This window comes from Notolepis coatsorum (genome assembly GCF_963971535.1).
Source record: "Notolepis coatsorum genome assembly, chromosome: 15".
NCBI lineage: Eukaryota > Metazoa > Chordata > Actinopteri > Aulopiformes > Paralepididae > Notolepis > Notolepis coatsorum.
The window spans coordinates 59,471,478-59,493,368 of NC_140179.1; the positions used below are offsets into that span (position 1 = coordinate 59,471,478).

The following is a 21,891-nucleotide window of genomic DNA, read 5'->3' on the forward strand; positions in this document are numbered from 1 at the left end:
ACAGGTAGAACCGGAAGACTGTTGTTGCTATGGAACAGGTGGAACCAGAAGACTGTTGTTGTCAGGGAACAGGTGGAACCAGAAGACTGTTGTTGTCAGGGAACAGGTGGAACCAGAAGACTGTTGTTGCTAGGGAACAGGTGGAACCAGAAGACTGTTGTTGCTAGGGAACAGGTGGAACCAGAAGACTGTTGTTGCTAGGGAACAGGTAGAACCAGAAGACTGTTGTTGCTAGGGAACAGGTAGAACCAGAAGACTGTTGTTGCTAGGGAACAGGTGGAACCAGAAGACTGTTGTTGCTAGGGAACAGGTGGAACCAGAATACTGTTGTTGCTAGGGAACAGGTGGAACCAGAAGACTGTTGTTGCCAGGGAACAGGTAGAACCAGAAGACTGTTGTTGCTAGGGAACAGGTAGAACCAGAAGACTGCTGTTGCTAGGGAACAGGTAGAACCAGAAGACTGTTGTTGCTAGGGAACAGGTAGAACCAGAAGACTGTTGTTGCTAGCGAACAGGTAGAACCAGAAGACTGTTGTTGCTAGGGAACAGGTAGAACCAGAAGACTGTTGTTGCCAGGGAACCGATGGATGCCAAGAAGCGATGCACACTTGGTGTTGGATAGTCAAACAATAATACCCTCAACAATATTAACAACAGTATTAGAACACACTGTAAACAAGTGTAGTACACAAGTAAACACATACAGCGATATGAAATATATATGTTTTATATTATATATATATATATTATATATTATTATACACTGTACTATTGAGATAATGTCACTGTGTTGGGGTGATATTGCCTGTTTAGGCCTAATGAAAGCCTACATGATGACATAGATCAGACACCTGCTCCAAGGACTCATGATTAGAGGAGGTGGGGAAAAAACTGTGATACATTTGGAACCTCGATTTGATTGTAAGGAAAAACAGACATGAAACACGACAGACACGAGATACGACAGGCATTAAACAGAATCCACTATGCTCTACACATTGATTTTTGTTTACTAGGCGACAAGGACACTTGCACACTTATCTTGGACCCACTTACAAAGGAGACACTTACTTGTTCTATTTCCATATCTCTGTGTGACACAATACCTAGAGAGAGGGATATAAATAAGACAAGGCTATTCTTTTAAATCACACAGAGCTTTGTTATTTAATGAGAATGAGCTAAGCAGTTGTATCTGTATTCAGTTCAGGAATATCTATACATGAACAGGAAGGTCTCTAAGGGCGTTTTCACACCTGTAGTTTGTTTGCTTTGGTCCGATTCAGGGAGACACAGGGACTATAATGATACAATGTTGCACTTCTCCCTTAGTTCGTTTGTGTTCACACGGCTGTGTTAACAGCGGACCAAAACAAACGCACGCGCGAGCAAACTGTCACTCATTGGTCAGATTTTGGGGTGTGCCCCCCCCCCCCCTGAATCTCCGCGTTACATTGAAATCAGGGAGGAGAGAGCGGGGGGAGCAAATGAATGAATGTGGATGAGAGCCGTGATGTAAATCGGTAGATTTAGTTCTGATCGATTAGGAATGGGTCGCGCCGTGTTCAGGAAACTCAGGCGCATAAAAGTCTACTCTAGCGGAACAACAGCTCCAAACGAGCTAGGTGTGAAAACTACCTTTGTATCTTTGCCATGAACTTCAGCAACCGAACATTTTATAAATATAAATGGTGAAAGTGGGGTGCGTTTGAATTATGTGAATTGGGTCAATTGTCTGAAATAGAATGCTGTTATCATGACCTTTTCTAATGATGAAAACAGACTGAGTTGTTGCTGATTAAACAAGGAGCTGATTGGATCACGTGACTGTCTGTCTGTCTGTCTATTGCAGTGCCGGGACCACCGGTCGGCATCCTGTTTCCCGAGGTGAGGACGACCTCGGTGAGGCTGATCTGGCAGTCCCCATCTCAACCCAACGGCATCATCCTGGGTCAGTACACCGGCTGAGATACTGTACAGGGTTCGCACAGGTCCTTGAAGTGCTTAAAGTGCTTGATTGTTTACAACAACAAAAAAGGCAAGGCCTGGAATTCCTTGAAAACAGCTAATTTGTTAACAAGGTGATTAAAAAGTCCTTGGAATTCAAATCAACCATTCGCATTGAAAGTTTTGTTCATCCATGATAAAATTGTCGGAAATTGGTTTTTAAGCCATAAATATTGGATCAGATTTCCCATGGGTAACTGGACATGGGACCAGGGCTGTCCTGAGGGGTAACTGGACATGGGACCAGGGCTGTCCTGAGGGGTAAGAAAAACCTATTTTTAACACATTGAGTGCCAACGACGAGAAATCTCGTTGTTGGCCGCCATGCGTTGAGTGCCAATGACGAGAAATCTTGTTATTTAATCGTTATTTCTTTTATTAGTGATATCCATAAATTGTTCATCAATCCAGCCTCACGTTATCATTGGGACTGTCTATGTGCTCAAAAACGGCAAATACCGCCCCCTATCGTCTCCCGGATGGTATTGCACCCATTGGAATGGACTCAATGAAAATGCATGTGAAAAGAAAACTCCGGATTCCACATTTGACTTCTCAGGCATGTAACCGCATTCATTGGGGCAACCGAAAGCAGCGTGGATTATCTGTTTCGAGGTCTATTGTTGAATCAATAAACGCGATCGATATTTGGAATGGCGATCAGGAATTGGAATAATCTTTTTGCAGAACATCTGATCTGAGGTAAGGAATCTATTTGACCAGTTTTGGGGTAATCAGATGTTTTTTTCACATATTTCACAACGTGTCTGTGTCTGTGTGTGTGTGCGTGTATGACGTTAGCGCTGACCAGGTCATAGATAATACATTTTTCAGCCCGCTTCTCTAGCGTGCATAAGTACACATATACTATCGATAATCTAGCGTTTATTTGAAAACTATTAATAAACCAGCCGGAAAATGACAATGTGTTGTGTGCATTCCAGTAAAGGGACGATTCCTGCGGAATCTTAATTTTTTTCTATAAATTTCCAAAACTATACTCGTATTCAAAACGGTATAAAACGGAAATGTACCGATGAAAAAACAATCCGTTTCGTACATGTTGACTGTAAGCAAGGCATTGATAAGCGACGGGCGTATTAGACACATAGCCATAATTTAAGATATAGTTTATGCGTTCGCAAATGTGCTCGCCGTCCCATTGACTAAAGCGCTGGCACTCAAGCGATAAATAGCCCACGCCATGCTGGCAATCAAATTGTTAAAGTAAATGCCCTTTTAAAATGAAAAATTGTGCTTGGAAAAGTACTTGAAAGTCCTTGAATTACATTTTGCAATGTCTGTGGGAACCCTGACTGTACATAAACACCAGCTGTGATATACTGTATGAAGACACCAGCTGTGATATACTGTATGAAGATACCAGCTGTGATATACTGTATGCAGGGGTGTAAAGTACTTGAGTAATTTTACTTCGTTACAATACTTAAATACTTTTGGGGATTTTTACTTTACTCAAGTATTATTAGGTTTGTATACTTGTACTTTTACTCAATTACATTTCAGAGAAAAAAAACATACTTTTTACTCCTTACATTTAAAATGCAGACCTACAAAGTACAAATGTCGCAGGTCCAACAATTCGAATTAGTATATTTGTTTCTCTGGCCGAACTAACGTTAACGTTATTAATCCTGCGGCTGCACTTTATTTTAAAACAGCCAAACGTTTTTACTTTTACGTTTTAGTACTTAAGTACATTTAAAAGTAGAAACTTTTTGACTTTTACTCAAGTGTGTTTTTAGCCAGATACTCTGACTTTTGAGTACGGTTTTGAGACGGTACCCATACTTTCACTTAAGTATAATTTCTGGGTACTTTTTACACCCAGACCAGCTGTGATATACTGTACATAGACAGGACTTATAAACCAGGCCATGAACCCTACAAGGTTTCATTTTCCAATATTGATATTTTGAGATATCACTCGCAATACGTTACTTATACTCTGCGATGCTCTCTCTCTCTCTCCCCTCCCCAGCCTACCAGATCACGTACCGCCTCAACTCCACCAACAGCAACACGGCCACGGTGGACGTTCTGAACCCCAGCGCCCGGCAGTACACGGTGACCGGCCTGAGGCCCGAGTCCATCTACGTGTTCCGCATCACGGCCCAGACCCGGAAGGGCTGGGGGGAGGCCGCGGAGGCCCTGGTGGTCACCACAGAGAGGAGAGGTACCGTAACCGTGGCAATGGGGATGTCTGCGCTTTCTTTACTTTATACTTTATTTATACAGGAAAGGGTAAAAAAAGATGTACATTTAACCCTTTCACTGCCGCACCACAGAAGGTTAACCCTTTACTATCACACTACTATTTGTTAAATACAAAACAAATGTTGCACTACATACGATCATATAATCCTGATCAAGACATTGCATTATAGTCATTGTGGACAGCAAGGACAAACATGCGAGTCATAGCAGTCAATACAAATCGACAGCATCAACAAGATTAAGACCTAGGAGAGAGTCGGATCAGTGATTACAGATGTGAGATGTTGTTTGTAGGCCTGTTTGAAGTGTGAGATGGAGGTTATTGCTCTGATGTGGAATGGGATCTCGTTCCAAATGTTGGTGTTTGTGCGGTAGATGCCAAGTCACACAGAGTCATCGCTATTTTCTTTGGGGGGGGGGGCGTCGTTTGGCCAAGCTGCGAGACTGCAACTTGTCATCATTTTCACCTTAAGAGTTGTTTATACACTTATTCCTAACCCCAACCCCAACCGTAATCGCTCCTGTTACCTACAAGATAAAAAAAGATAAACGTTCCGGATCATGGGATCTAGCATCTACCTTTCATCATCAGCTATTGATATTTCAGCTTGTTCTATTTCAAACCTTTATTTATTCTCGAAAAAGACATGAGGTTTTCCTCATTTGCGATGCTGTCGAGATTACAGGTATATTAAAACGTGAAAATAAGACAAAAACACAGATGAAAAAAAAGAAAGACAGATCAAAGTAAAAAAAAAAAAAAAAAAACAGTTAGAAACTGAATCAGGAATATTTGTGATCATGTTTTTAAATTGTCCATAGGGGCATTGACTTTCTTTTAGCATGAATTGAAGATCATTCCAAGACGCTCGGGCATTAAAACAGAAGGCTGACTTCACACAAGTTCAGTGTGTAGAATTAATTTGAGCCAAGTCGTTTGAGCGTTTGAGTTGTCCCTGATGGCATGGAGCTTCGCAAGGCTCCTCCTCTCCGCCACCACCGCTAGAGAGGACACAGTGCTGAGCACCATATCTATCACCAGTAATACATCTGAGAGCAGAATGATAGACCATGTTTAGAGAGAGGAAGGAGGAATGGACATGTTTATGAATCACATCTCCATAATACAAAACCGCTTTAACAACCCTCTTTCTGCTAATCATTTGGAAGCTGGTTCTGAAGCCAATTCTTTACCACAATGTACCAGCAGTATTGTCTATATGGTATTTAAATGTACATTTGATCACGGTTGTGTTTGGAACCCAATGTGCAGGCAAGGAGAAGCGGCAGACAGAACTGGATAAAACCCAATATGGGTGCGTTTAATGGATGGTCAATGTCCAGGCAGGGGTCGGTACACAGGGGTGGTAATCGTAATGTCCAGGGTATACACGGGGGTCAGGAGAATCAGACAGACGGGATCAGAGCAGGGGGAGGTGTCGTCAACCGGGCATGAGTCAGAGCAGTTCCTTGTGCCAGTGTCTCCAGGTCTTAGCCGGGCAGGTCAGTGTCTCCAGGTCTTCGCCGTGCAGGTCAGTGTCTCTTCGCCGTGCAGGCTAGGAGAGAGGATGAGAATACAGTTAGAGAAGGTCAAAGAACGAGAGATCCAGGTGAACAACTAGAAGTATCAGAATAACGAACACGAGCAATATGACTAACTGGTATTGAGAGTTTACGATCTGACAGCTTCTCCACGTCTGGGGCGGGGTTATATACCATGATGTACCACAGACCTCAGATCAGCTGCCTCGTTGACACCACAGCTGCACCTACTTGACCATAATGAGAGTGGGAGAAGGGGGAAGAGAGACAGAGATAAGGGGGTAGCACTGGCAGGCTGGAACCACGACACATTTTTCATCAAGCCAGATGCCAACATATTAGTAGGCATATTCTGTAACTCTGTCGATGTTAGACCCATTCACAGTTGATACAGTATGTGCAAATCATTGTAAACAATATCTCTAGCCCTAGAGAACATCATGCATTTTGTTTTGCTTGCATTAAGTACAAGCTTAAGGCCAATAAGTGCATCTTGCAGAGCATTAAATGAGAGTTACAGACTGCTCTACCTCCCGAGCCGTGTCGTACAGGCCTAATTTATAATTGTGTAACCCTACAATGATAATAATTGTAACAATAATAATGATAATAAAACTCTGATTTGTTATCCTATTTAGCACAGATGCAGGTTACAAAGTCAATTTGCATTCTGTTCATGAGGATTAATTTCACGGCACCATAAGCACTAAACAGATGTGCTCTCCAGAGCGTTTCTACCCTGTGGGCGTTTATCAAACACACTCTGATAGCAGCAGAAAGATTCTGCACATCTGCTTCCAGTATAGAGTCGAGTTCCCCCAACTATATTATTTAGCAATTCAGTGAAGTTGTTTACTTAGCTGCTTTAATTTGCCTAGCTACTTTTCATTTTGTCAAAGTTGCATAACAATTAGCATTTTCCCTCGTCTGTGCCTTTGCGTCTACTGTATGTGAGGGAGTGAAGACTCAAAGGAGAACTGTAGACAGATGAGCTTTCATCTTGAGTTTCCCCGGTGTGTTTATATGCACATTCCCTTTCATTGCCACTAGAATTTCTGGTTGCATTATTCACAAAGCTTCCCAGAGTCGTACTGCAGATCTGGGATCAGTGAACAGGACTACTTGTCTTCATGACCAAAAAGAAAGAAAAGCCTGCAGCCAACCCTGGATCATTACTCTCACTTTGAGAGGTGTTGTCAATAACGATCCTGGTCCCAGGAACCCTTCAGGAAAAACTGACCCATAGCCCCATATCCAGGAATCCCTCAGGAAACCGCTGGTCCCATGTCCAGTAACCCCTCAGGACAGCCCTGGTCCCATGTCCAGTAACACTGCAGGACAGCCCTGGTCCCATGTCCAGTTACCCCTCAGGACAGCCCTGGTCCCATGTCCAGTAACACTGCAGGACAGCCCTGGTCCCATGTCCAGTTACCCCTCAGGACAGCCCTGGTCCCATGTCCAGTAACCCCTCAGGACAGCCCTGGTCCCATGTCCAGTAACCCCTCAGGACAGCCCTGGTCCCATGTCCAGTTACCCCTCAGGACAGCCCTGGTCCCATGTCCAGTTACCCCTCAGGACAGCCCTGGTCCCATGTCCAGTTACCCCTCAGGACAGCCCTGGTCCCATGTCCAGTAACCCCTCAGGACAGCCCTGGTCCCATGTCCAGTTACCCCTCAGGACAGCCCTGGTCCCATGTCCAGTTACCCCTCAGGACAGCCCTGGTCCCATGTCCAGTTACCCCTCAGGACAGCCCTGGTCCCATGTCCAGTTACCCATGGGATACATATCAATCATTGAAATAGAAGAGGAGCCTGCACACCGTAATACGTTTAGTCTTCTTTATTTAGTAAACGATTGTGACGGCCACTGGCCTGAGCGAAACTATGGAGTAGTTGAAGTAACTATGTATTGGAAATGTTAAACAACATTATTTACAGTGAAAATAAGTCTTAAATTTGTTGTCATCCTTTTTTAAATAATAATAATAAACTTTATTTGTATAGCACCTTTCATACAGAAACTGCAGCTCAAAGTGCTTCACAACAGAAAGAAGAGTCATAAAATGAGCACATAAAGTGCATATTAAGACATATAAATGTTTTTAATATTTGTGAAATACAACTAAACTAAGCTATTCTGTATGTCCTGTACTTAGCCCAATACCTATACTGCCAATGTGCTTCAAGTTAAGTATCATTTTGAGGTACTTCTTATTGTACTTTTTACTCCACTAGATTTATCTGAACCCATCAGTTATTAGTTATTTTGAAGAAAAAGTGGATTGATTGAAGAATTGATTATGTACTTTCAAATTTGAAGCCTGCCAACTTCAGAGTTGTTGGACATAATCAGAGCAGCATACCTGGACCACATACCACTTTAACATAACCTTTAATCAGAGCAGCATAACTGGACCACATACCACTTTAACATAACCTTTAATCAGAGCAGCATAACTGGAACACATACCACTTTAACATAATCTTTAATCAGAGCAGCATAACTGGAACACATACTGTACTACTTTAACACAACCTTTAATCAGAGCAGCATAACTGGAACACATACCACTTTAACATAACCTTTAGAGGTCAATGGTTTGAGGATTGAATGCTCCCAACAACTGGAATACACAAACATCGTGGAACATGTACTTTTACTTTTGATACTCAAGTACATTCAATCTGAAATACTTCTGTACTTTTACTTAAGTGGGATTTTGAATGGATGACTTTTACTTTTACCAAAGTACTATTTTATCTGGGTATTTCTACTTTTACTTAAGTAAAGGAACTGTGTACTTCTTCCACCACTGCTTAACACCACTTGCTGGAACCTTGAATTTACCATGCTGGACCAAAACAATTACAACCAACTGTTGTGTGGCAATAAAGTATCTTGTATCTTAAAGAATTAAAGGAAGACACCAACATTAGGGGAAATGGACTTACCATCTGTCAGACAAGAAGATAGATACCAATTTAATCTCTGTGCGTTCAGTAGAAAGCTATCCGGCTCTAAGCTAGCCTAGTTTAGCACAAATGAATGGAAGCGGATACGGACCAGCCTAGCTTAAAACTCCGGGAGAAGTGTTTTTGGCCAACAGCTCAGCTAGCCCATAATGTTGGCGTGTTCCTTTAAGTACAGTACTTGAGTAAAAAAGACTTAGTTACTTTCTACCTCTGCTGTTCTGACTGCTGTAGGAATGGATACAATGGACGTATGTGTATGAAGATAATACTACATGTGATATCAGTCAATCGTTGACATCTCTTTGTGTTGCCCGTCCAGCCCGCCCCCAGCCCACCAGCCGCCCCACAGTGCCCCAGGAGGAGGTGCTGGCCCGTCGGGTTCTGTTGTCATGGGAACCGGGCAGCGACGGCCTCTCCCCGGTCCGCTACTACACAGTCCAGCTCAGGGAGCTGCCCGACCAGAACTGGACCGTCCACTCTGCCTCGGTCAACCACGAGGCCAGCTCCTACACAGTGGACAGGTAGGGAACTGCAGCTAGCTAGTGGGTCAACCACGAGGCCAGCTCCTACACAGTGGACAGGTAGGGAACAGCAGCTAGCTAGTGGGTCAACCACGAGGCCAGCTCCTACACAGTGGACAGGTAGGGAACTGCAGCTAGCTAGTGGGTCAACCACGAGGCCAGCTCCTACACAGTGGACAGGTAGGGAACTGCAGCTAGCTAGTGCAGCGGTTCTCAACCACGAGGCCAGCTCCTACACAGTGGACAGGTAGGGAAATTTACAAAGTTGGCGTCAAACGTGGTAATATGATTCATTTAAAACAAAAAAGTGCACCATTACGCTTGACTATTGGCCAAGAGTATTGGTATTTCTATTCTATTCTATTCTATGTAGGGGTCAGAACCTAAAATAAAGGTAAATAAAGGTTATAAAGAACCTACCCCTGGTTAAATAAAGGTTATAAAGAACCTGCCCTGTGTAATTAAAGGTTATAAATAACCTTCCTGTGGTAAATAAAGGTTATAAAGAACCTACCCTGGTAAATAAAGGTTATAAAGAACCTACCCTGGTAAATAAAGGTTATAAAGAACCTACCCTGGTAAATAAAGGCTGGTAAATAAAGGTTATAAAGAACATACCCTGGTTAAGTAAAGGTTATAAAGAAACTGCCCTGGTTAATTAAAGGTTATAAAGAACCTACTCTGGGTAAATAAAGGTTATAAAGAACCTGCCCTGGTTAAATAAAGGTTATAAAGAACCTACCCTGGTAAATCAAGGTTATAAAGAACCTGCCCTGGTAAATAAAGGTTATAAAGAACCTACCCTGGGTAAATAAAGGTTATAAAGAACCTGCCCTGGGTAAATAAAGGTTATAAAGAACCTGCCCTGGTAAATAAAGGTTATAAAGAACATACCCTGGGTAAATAAAGGTTATAAAGAACCTGCCCTGGGTAAATAAAGGTTATAAAGAACCTACCCTGGTCAATAAAGTTTATAAAGAACCTACCCCTGGGTCAATAAAGGTTATAAAGAACCTACCCTGGGTAAATAAAGGTTATAAAGAACTTACCCTGGTAAATAAAGGTTATAAAGAACCTACCCCTGGTTAATTAAAGGTTATAAAGAACCTGCCCTGGTTAAATAAAGGTTATAAAGAACTTACCCTGGTAAATAAAGGTTATAAAAAACCTACTCTGGTTAAATAAAGGTTATAAAGAACCTGCCCTGGGTAAATAAAGGTTATAAAGAACCTAGCCTGGTAAATAACGGTTATAAAGAACCTACCCTGGTAAATAAATGTTATAAAGAACCTACCCTGGTAAATAATGGTTATAAAGAACCTGCCCTGGTAAATAAAGGTTATAAAAAACCCACTCTGGTTAAATAAAGGTTATAAAGAACTTACCCTGGTAAATAAAGGTTATAAAAACCTACTCTGGTTAAATAAAGGTTATAAAGAACCTACCCTGGTAAATAAAGGCTATAAAGAACCTACCCTGGTAAATAAAGGTTATGAAGAACCTACCCTGGTAAATAAAGGTTATAAAGAACCTACCCTGGGTAAATACAGGTTATAAAGAACCTACCCTGGTAAATAAAGGTTATAAAGAACCTACCCCTGGGTAAATAAAGGTTATAAAGAACCTACCCTGTAAATAAAGGTTATAAAAAAAAACGGCCCTGGTAAATAAAGGTTATAAAGAACCTGCCCTGGTAAATAAAGGTTATAAAGAACCTACCCTGGTTAAATAAAGGTTATAAAGAACCTACTCTGGTTAAATAAAGGTTATAAAGAACCCACTCTGGGTAAATAAAAGGTACAAATAAATGATCTGGTAAATTATTCTAGGATCCCTAAAAATATATGCCCTTTTACGAATTTCTGAATTACGGTTCCTATAGTAACCTACACAGGATCCAGCTCTGTCTCTAAAGGATCCTGAACTGTGTCTGAACTGTACCATGTATCAGAGTATTGCTATTCACAGTGTGTCTCCTGTCTCCAGGCTGAAGCCCTTCACATCCTACCAGTTCAGGGTCAAGGCTACCAACGACATAGGAGACAGTGAATACAGTGAGCAGAGTGAGGCTATCACCACTCTACAGGACGGTAAGTCAAGTCCTAAAATGTCTGCCATTTCAAAGGTAGTTGTAGAGATGATCATCAGCGAAAATATTCTAGCCAGTGATTTTCACAAGAGGGTGAAATTACCCGTCTAGTGCCTTTCAAACAACATTCAAGTCTCTGAGTATCTTCTTCTCATCAAGATTTAAGATTCAATATTCAAGAGATTTATTTGTCACATACATACACGAGACATGTAGTGAAATGAAGGTGGCCATGCCCACCTTGATTGTGCAAAAAAATACAAATAATAGTAGAATAAAATAGAATAGATAATATAATAGACATGATAAAAGGTACTAAGATAAAATACAATAAGCGTGTAGTGGGTGCTATGGACATAATTCACCATTAGATTGTTTTGATGTATTGATGGGGCACTGTCACTTTAATGAGGTTGGTTGGGGGTTGGGCTTAGAGAAGACGCGCTGGTGGAATGTCATTCATAAAATGTTTTTGGTGACGCGGAGCTGTCAGAGTTTAGCACGGCATAGATCTGACAGCTGTCACTTGTGCTAAGAAGATAATAAATGACACACTACTTACTTGGTGTGGTTGCAAGATAGAAATTGTGCGTCTCTCCTTTCCGACGATTTCTACAGTGGTGACCCTGTTATACGTTTTGAAGACGCTTCCGCGGCAACATGTCTACGAACGCAGTTTCACTGAAATTACCTGAGTTCTGGGAGTCGTCAGCCTCGGCATGGTTTGCGCAAACGGAGGCACAGTTCGAGCTGCGTGAGATTACCTCGGATACAACAAGATATTATTATGTGGTGTCAGCCCTGGGAAGTTCGACAGCCAGCAGAGTGGTGAGCCTCCTAAAGAACCCTCCGGCTCGAGATAAATATCTCACGATCAAGTCTCATCTGTTAAAGACATTCGAACTTTCCGATACCGAGCGGGCCAGCCGATTGTTTTCTTTGCAAGGGCTCGGTGATAGCAAGCCATCGGAGCTCATGGATAGGATGCTGGATTTATTGGGAGAGCACAAGCCTGATTTCCTTTTCATGCAACTTTTCCTGCGTCAGCTGCCTTCTCCGGTTCGGGCCGCTCTGGCCAACACCACTATAGACGATTGCCGCGCTCTGGCCGAGGAGGCTGATAAGTTTTTTTTGGCTGGTCAACAGCACTGTGCAGCGGCAGTTTTCCCAACCCAAGCCTTTGTTTCGCCGCCGGGAGACTGGAACTTCACCGCAGCAGCGACAGCCCCTCGCCAGCAGCGTGACGCGAACGCGGGGCTGTGTTATTACCATGCACGGTTTGGACCTAAAGCCAAGCAGTGCCGCCCGCCGTGCAGCTTCAGTGGGCCGGGAAATGCCCGGGCCGGCGCTCGTTAGTGGCCATGAGCGTCGGTCAGGCTGGCAGGCTACTGTTTGTCCAGGACACCATCTCCGGGCGGCGTTTCATGTGCGACACGGGCGCGCAGAGGAGCGTCTTGCCGGCTTCTAGAGTGGACATCCTATCCGGCGGACACGGACCCCCCATGGAGGCCGCCAACGGCACCCCCATCCGCACATACGGCACCAGGTATGTCGAAATGTGTTTTAGTGGCCAACGGTTTGGCTGGGACTTTATCACAGCTAATGTAGCCGTCCCTCTTCTAGGCGCTGATTTTTTGTGTGATTATGGACTGTTAGTGGATGTTAAAAATTGCCGCTTAATTGATGCCATTACATTCTGCTCTTATGCTGGTGCGCTTGGGGGTGCAGACTCCATCAGACTCTCTAGCATGCTCTCCGCCGCAGATGAGTTTCAACACCTTCTCGCCGAGTTCCCGGGCCTCACGCGGCCCACGTTCTCATCATCTACAGCCAAGCATGGAGTGGAACATCATATCGCCACGACCGGCCCTCCAGTCTATGCCCGGGCTCGGCGCCTCGACCCGGTCAAGCTCAGCATTGCCAAGGCAGAGTTCGAGAACATGGAACGCCTCGGCATTGTCCGTCGCTCCGACAGCCCATGGGCCTCCCCCCTCCACATTGTCCCCAAGCCGGGAGGCGGGTGGCGCCCGTGTGGGGATTACCGCCGGCTCAACGATGCTACGACGCCGGACCGGTACCCAGTCCCGCACATTCAGGACTTTTCTGCCCGCCTTTCAGGGAAATTAATGTTTTCCAAGGTGGACCTTGTGCGTGGGTATCATCAGGTGCCCGTCCAACCGCTGGATGTCCCCAAAACAGCAGTCATAACTCCATTTGGACTATTTGAATTTCTGCGCATGCCATTCGGCCTCAAAAACGCTGCACAGACGTTCCAGCGCCTTATGGACTCTGTGCTACGAGACTTGGATTTTATTTTTGTATACTTGGATGATATCCTCATAGCCAGCGCCTCTAAGGCTGAGCACATGTCCCACCTCAGGATGCTTTTTGAGCGGCTAAATGAGCATGGACTGATAATCAACCCGGCCAAATGCCAGTTTGGGCGGTCGACCATTGACTTCCTGGGGCACAGAGTCACTAAAGAGGGAGCGGTCCCTCTTCCCATGAAGGTGGAAGCGGTGATGAATTTTCCCCGGCCGCCCACGGTTAGGTCACTGCAGGAGTTTCTCGGAATGATCAACTTTTATCACCGCTTTATTCCCCAGGCGGCTCGGATTATGCGGCCGTTGTATGAGGCCCTTAGGGGTAAAGCGCCAAAACATGCGGTCGACTGGTCTGCTGAGAGAGACAAAGCTTTTCTGGATGCCAAGGCTGCCCTAGCCAACGCCACCATGCTGGCACATCCTTCCTTTAAGGCCCCAATCTCCATCACCACCGACGCCTCAGATTTTGCCGTGGGCGCAGTGTTTGAACAGTGGGTAGGCGGGGCTTGCCAGCCGCTCGCTTTTTTCAGCCGCCAGTTAAGCCCCAGCGAGCGGAGGTATAGCACCTTCGATCGGGAGCTCCTCGGCCTCTACCTTGCCATCCGCCATTTTCGTTTCCTGCTGGAGGCCCGCCAGTTCACGGCCTTCGTGGATCACAAGCCGCTGACGTTCGCCATGGCCAAGGTGTCTGAGCCATGGTCCGCCCGTCAACAGCGACAGCTCTCATATGTCTCAGAGTTCACTACTGACATTCAACATGTGGCAGGTAAAGCAAACCTTGTCGCAGACTGCCTCTCCCGGGCTGTAGTGGGCGCCATCCACTTGGGGCTGGATTACACCGGTATGGCGGCGGACCAGGCTACCGACCCTGAAGTGCAGGATTTCAGGTCAGCCACCTCAAGCCTGCGGTTAGAGGATGTGGTTTTTGACAGCGCTGGCACCACACTCCTGTGTGATGTCTCTATGGGACAGGCCCGCCCCATCGTTCCCACAGGATGGAGGCGGCGTGTTTATGACGCTGTTCACGGCCTCTCCCACCCGGGAAAGAAACCTACGCAGAGGCTAGTGTCCGCCAAGTTTGTCTGGCCTGGGCTTAGAAAAGATGTAAGAGACTGGGCTGACTCCTGTTTGGAGTGCCAGCGCGCTAAAGTGTACCGTCACACCAAGGCCCCCCTGCAGCACTTCCCTGTACCTGAAAGGAGGTTCGACCACGTGAACGTTGACCTAGTGGGCCCCCTGCCCCCCTCACACGGCTTCAGTTACCTCTTTACTATGGTGGACAGGACTACCCGTTGGCCAGAGGCAGTTCCACTGTCAGGCACGACGTCCGCCGAGGTGGCCAGAGCCTTTATTGGAACCTGGGTCGCCCGGTTTGGCACTCCAGCCGACCTCTCTTCAGACCGGGGCCCACAGTTCACGTCCGAGCTCTGGAACACGGTCGCCAAGAGCCTGGGCGTGAAGCTACACCGGACTACGTCATACCACCCGCAGGCCAATGGGTTATGCGAGCGCTTTCACCGCTCAATGAAAGCAGCACTTCGGGCCAGCCTTACTGACAGCGGCTGGGTCGACCGGCTCCCGTGGGTCATGCTTGGTCTCAGGACGGCCCCCAAGGAAGACCTTCAGACCTCCTCGGCTGAGCTGGTTTACGGTCAGCCTCTGCGGGTGCCAGGGGATTTCATCCCTAACATTACTGCCCCCTGGTGTGCAGCCCAGCAGCGGACAGCACTTCTGGAGAAGGCTAAGGTATTCACGCCGGTCCCCACCTCACAGCACGGCCTTCCCCGGTCGCACGTCCCTACAAGTCTGCAGTCAGCGGGATATGTTTTCATCCGTCACGATGCCCACCGGGACCCCTTGAAACCTCCATACGACGGTCCGTTCCGTGTCCAGGAGGCTGGAGACAAGTACTTTGTGGTGGACATGGGCGGGAAGCTGGAACACATTTCCATAGACCGCCTTAAACCGGCTCATGTGGACTTGGGCAAACCTGTTGGACTGGCCCAGCCCCCACGGCGGGGACGACCCCCTACCTTGCCCAGTCTTCCGAGTAAGGCCCACGAGACCCCCTCGCCACCTATCCTGTGCCCGAGTGGCCGTAGGGCCCTTAAGGTTTTCCCTACAGCGGTGCCGGCCGCTACAGGGGTCAGGCGGAGCCGTTATGGCAGGGTTCTCCGCCCTCCTGTTCATTGACTTCTTTTGTTATGATGAATTCTGGGGGGACGTATGTAGTGGGTGCTATGGACATAATTCACCATTAGATTGTTTTGATGTATTGATGGGGCACTGTCACTTTAATGAGGTTGGTTGGGGGTTGGGCTTAGAGAAGACGCGCTGGTGGAATGTCATTCATAAAATGTTTTTGGTGACGCGGAGCTGTCAGAGTTTAGCACGGCATAGATCTGACAGCTGTCACTTGTGCTAAGAAGATAATAAATGACACACTACTTACTTGGTGTGGTTGCAAGATAGAAATTGTGCGTCTCTCCTTTCCGACGATTTCTACAAGCGTATGAATTAAAGTAATGAGTCCTATATACACTACTATACAATATACTATACAATATACAGTTATGTTATATGTAACTATACTATACAAAAACATACAGTTATGTGGCACCATCAGTGGCAGTTTGAATGGTGTTTAGTAAGGTAGGCTGAGATCTGTTAAAACACACGGTATTACCTTACAGTGACTAGTTACAAATGAATATCTGCCCGAACCGCTCGTTATACAAGTATCACAGAGACATTTCAAAGCTACTCACAGTTGCACGAGGGTTTCGGACAGAGATACAGGATGGTTTGAAAGCTCGGCGTTGCTAATAAACATTTTAAATATGTTTTATAAACTGATCAACACTCCCATTATTTCCGGCGTTGGGTGCATGATGCGCATGCGCGCAGGCGCACCAGGCAGCCAACGCCGGAAATAAACCTGTTTTGAGCAGTGTTGATCAGTTTATAAAACAATATTTAAAATGTTTATTAGTAACGCCGAGCTTTCAAACCATCCCGTATCTCTGTCCGAAACCCTCGTGCAACTGTGAGTACCTTTGAAATGTCTCTTGAAATACTTGTATAACGAACAGTTCGGCCAGAACCAGTCCTTCATGGTCAACATAGGTTGGTTTGCTATTGAGGAGCAAGTGACCGTGGATTCACTCGGTGCATCACAGTCACGAAAGGGGCTAGATTCCCGGTAGGTTCGAAGCCCCGTGAAGCCCAAGCGACTTCTGAACCTGCGGGCTGGGGGCTCCTCTCCTCCCGGGCGGGGTTAGACAGCGAGCCCTCCAGGGACCGGAGCCGGTCCGCGGTAATGACCCACCGGGGCCTATTTAAGATCCTAGAGGAGGATACGGGCGCGTTTTTCCAATTTTTCTACTGCTGGTTCCTCAGAGAGCTCATCGTTGGCTGGAGTGACGGTGGTTAACTTTGACCCAAAGAAATCAGTTATTTTTCGAGGCTTCATCGTTCAATCAATGGTAACGTATTATTATTGCTTAAGCTTTAGCAGTCTGCTTAGAGAAAGAGGCTAGAGCACTATTTGAAATGGATGCGCGTTAGTAATAATAATACCTCTGTGTGCTCACATGACACAATAGCCAATCAATCATTAGGAAACAGAATTTGTCGCTTGTGATAGGCTAGTTCACGTTTAAAAAAAAAAAAAAAAATTACGTAGGCTTACAGATAGTGGAAATTAACCCGGGAAGCATGCAGAAGTGCAATACATTAAGAACGTAAATGTATTTGCTGATATATTATATTATTAAATGTTAAAATATTATCACCTGGTTTGATTATCAAGCATCTTTATCCTGGAGACCATTAGAGGAGAACATATAGTGGCACCACATAGACTGCAGGATATAGTATACACCAACTTATCAATGCAACTTGAAATTTGGCAATGTGATCCGGATCTGGCGTGACACACAGAAAAAATTTACTAACCAACATAAATGGCATAGTCATTCTTCCCTATTTAATAACAATTTACTCCTTATTGCACAACAACCTATCAGATTTACCAAATGGGAAAAGAAGGGCATACATACACTGGGGGATATCTTCAACGACCGGGGTTTCTGCAGCTATCAAGATATATCTAACAAATTTAACCTCACCAACTCCACTTATTATTTCTATCTGCAATTAAGAGCAGCTTTAAGGGCTCATGGAGTCCCATTAAAGATGCCACTTGAGCACCACAGATATCACAAATTCTTTTATGAAAAGGAGTCATCGAGAGGCTTCGTCTCTGACTTTTATCGTCACTTACTTACGTCCTCATATGATGTCCTTCCCCTAGACTTAGTCTGGAGGAAGGATATACCAAACTTGGAAGTAGATTTTGATTGGGATAAAGTCTGGGCAAACGTACGGCTGTCATCACGCAACCCGGATCATCAACAGATTAATCTTAATTGTATTCATAGGACTTACTTAACTCCTAGACGTTTGCACCTAATGGGGCTCAAACAAGACCCTCCATGCTCCTTATGTTTAAACGGTGATATTGGTACATTTATGCATATGTATTGGGAATGCCCTCCTGATATTCTGGGAAGAAGTAACCACGCAATTATCAGAATTTTTATTTCTGACCATACCTGTACTGCCTTCTGTATTGTTGTTGAATGATGTTTCTCAGTTAGCAACCTCTGTACATGTAAAGAGACAAATTTTGTTCGGTCTTACGGCTGCCAAAAAGCTGATAGCATCACGCTGGATTCAACCGGATAAAATGTGCCGGAAGGTATGGGTTCTTACCTATCTCGATGTGATTTATCTAGAGATATCTACCGCACGAATTTTAGGTGTTAATGAAGCCAGCATAGCAATCTGGTTAGATGTGGTAAAAAAAATGATATTAAATGTTTACATAATGTTTGATGTTTGATACACCCCAAAGTAGGTAGGGCCACGGCCATACTGGCCCTACCGGCTCCGCGGTCCATGGCAGGTTGCCTTGTGGAGAGGTTGGTAGACCTGCCTCTCCTACCTCCCTCCCTCCCTCCCTGATGTAAATCAGCCCACGTATGAATAGCCGGCCCGGATGAGTTGCCCTATTGTACTGATGAGTTCACCAGTTGGCAGAGACAGAGTAGGTGATGTCATGTGGTACACAGTCTGCGTTCGCCGAGAGACGAGAAGCTAGCGCTGGATCCCTTGCGAAGTAAATCAAGCACGACTAACCAACTACAGGCCCGTCCGCTCCACTAAACTCCCCCCAACAGGCTATTTCTGACTCGATGATCAATGCCTGCTCTGTTCTCTTCTCTCTCTCTCTCTCTCTCTCTCTCTCTCTCTCTCTCTCTCTCTCTCTCTCTCTCTCTCTCTCTCTCTCTCTCTCTCTCTCTTTCTCTCTCTCTCTCTATCTCTCTCCCTCCCTCTCTCTCTGTCTCTGTCTCTCTCTCTCTCTCTCTCTCTCTCTCTCTCTCTCTCTCTCTCTCTCTCTCTCTCTCTCTCTCTTTCTCTCTCTCTCCCTCTCCATCTCCCTCTCTCTCTTTACCTCCCCATCTCTATCTCTCTCCCTCTCTCTCTTTCTTTCCCTCTTTCTCTCTCTCTCTCTCTCTCTCTCTCTCTCTCTCTCTCTCTCTCTCTCTCTCTCTCTCTCTCTCTCTCTCTCTCTCTCTCTCCCTCCAGTGTTTTATGTCCCGCGCGCACCTACTTTAGACACATGAATAGGGGCCAATTTTCAGCTTTGTCTTTGTGATTTGTCGACCCTCTTCTGTTCTCTCTCTCTCTCTCTCCAGCGCCCGATGAACCACCCATGATTCTCTCCGTCACGCCACACACAACCACCTCAGTGCTCATCCGCTGGCAGGTAAGATGGAGAGAGAGAGAGACGGTTGTAATTGGCTCGATATCAGTGTCGTCGCAGAGAGACCCAGGGGGGGGGGGCTGTCTTGTCAGCGCCCTAATGAGAGGGCTTGGTAGTACATAAGTGGGTAGTAGTACATAGGGTATACTTATAATCCCTTTTACACACACTCTCTTCCTCTGACACACGTCCTCTAATCCCTCTACACACACACACACACACACACACACACACACACACACACACACACACACACACACACACACACACACACACACACACACACACACACACACACACACACACACACACTCACACCTGAATTAGCAGGTCATAAAAGGGAAGTATGATGCCCCTAGGGGCCGCCTTACTGGAATAGAAAGTTCCGGACCTGTTGTCGCTTGTTTTACATCTGAGGGTTTCTCCCCGTGACTCTAGACTCGGCTGTTTTTTTATTTGTATTTATTTTTTTACTAGACTACATGACAGAATGTCTCTCTGTGGAGATGAGTGAATAGGATGATAAAAAATGTATATATGACGTAGGAGTTAAAAGACGGTTGAGGTGACGTTAACCCTATAGGCAGGCCCCTCCTTTCTCTTGTGTTGAGAATCGGAATACTGTATGAAAAGTGTCGCGAAACACTTTAAATCCAGACTGTAGGGGGAACGACGGTGTTCAAACCCTTGCTTTGTCTGCTGCATAAAGGCCAGTGGGAAATATATTCAGAAGAAAAAAATATGGCTCGCACACAAAAATAGATAGATTTTCCAAACTGTTTATGTTCTCATGGTGCTGATTCTTTTTGGGCCTACCTAGATACAGATCACTAGATGGACGTGGAGAGGACGCTGGCGTTTGTTTGTTCGCCGCTTCTCCGTTGTTGAACCAGTGTTTTACCTATTATTTTAATACCACTTTGGGATCCAAGTGAACGAAAAGTGCAATACAAATACAATTTATTATTATTATTATTATTATTATTATTATTATTATTATTATTATTATTATTATTATTATTATTATTATTATTATTATTATTATTATTATTATTATTATTATTATTATTATTATTATTATTATTATTATTATTATTATTATTACCTGCTTAAATGATAATAATAATAATAATAATAATAATAATAATAATAAACTTTATTTGTATAGCACCTTTCATACAAGCATTGCAGCTCAAAGTGCTTCACAACAGAAAAAAGCACAAAATGAGCACATAAAGTGCAGACATATAAAATCTGTTTTTCACATTAGGATCTAACATTCCAATAGGCCACCTTGTTTGTGGTTTGATTTGATGGCAGTTTAAAAAATAGACAATAATAAAACTAACTCTAACTACACACCCTCAAGACCCCTCCGCTCTGCATCTACTGGCCGCCTCAGACCCACTCCTATCTGAGCTCCGGGAGGGTCATCAAAGAGAAGCCGCCTATTCTTGGTCCTTGCCCCACAATGGTGGAACGAACTTCCCACCACAGTTAGGACAGCCGAAAGCCGTCCAATCTTTCGCCATCGACTAAATACACACTTCTTCAATCAATATCAAAAATGTTATTTAAAAATAACCTTCTTACTGTCATGCACTCGTCCTAATATACTAACCTACACTGTAGCACTCAACACGTTGATGAACATTGTTACTCAGCTGATAGAGTTGTGCCCTTCCTGCTGACTTGTCGTACAAAACTTGTAAGTCGCTTTGGATAAAAGTGTCAGCTAAATGACTAAATGTAAAAAAAATATATATATATTTAAAAGAAAGTAATGTAAAATAGAGTGACAGATTTGAACCGTGGTGGTGTTCCTTCCCGTTAGCCGCCCTCCTAACAGGTAACATGTAAAAGAGAGTGAAAGGATTTGAACCGTGGTGCTGTTCTCTCCCGTTAGCCGCCCTCCGAGGAGAAGATTAACGGGATCCTGCTGGGCTTCAGGATCCGGTACCGGGAGCTTCTCTACGACCGTCTCCGTAGCTACTCCATCAGGGCGGTCAACGGACCCTCCACCACCTGGACCGAGCTCACCTGTGAGTACTAACAACCCTGTTCATCTGGTCGTACACAAAAACCTAGCATTGCAGTTTGACGGTCATTTCAGACATTGTCTGAATAATTTACCAAGGTACTGCTATGGTAAACATAATTTATCACCATGATATCAATGTTATACTTAAATTATACTGTAAACTACTGAGTCAAGTCAAGTAAATTTTATTTATATAGATATAAATACAGTACTTAGGACTGTATTGCTAAATTCCTTAAACCCAGATTGAATGATGTAACTGAGGGGTACAATTCCCTGACTGTATTGTTAGATATGGTATTTAATACCACTACCTCTTGTACTTTAA

General features: G+C 44.7%; 1 protein-coding gene across 1 annotated transcript in view; it reads left to right on the forward strand.

Annotated features, from left to right (window-relative positions):
* sdk2b (sidekick cell adhesion molecule 2b) overlaps positions 1 to 21,891 on the forward strand; it is an 846,423-nt gene that overhangs the window by 699,063 nt on the left and 125,469 nt on the right. The window contains 6 exon segments of the mRNA XM_084331013.1: positions 1,852 to 1,950; positions 4,009 to 4,203; positions 9,078 to 9,279; positions 11,266 to 11,369; positions 19,455 to 19,525; positions 21,429 to 21,564. Of these exon segments, the coding sequence (XP_084187139.1) occupies positions 1,852 to 1,950; positions 4,009 to 4,203; positions 9,078 to 9,279; positions 11,266 to 11,369; positions 19,455 to 19,525; positions 21,429 to 21,564 (807 nt within the window).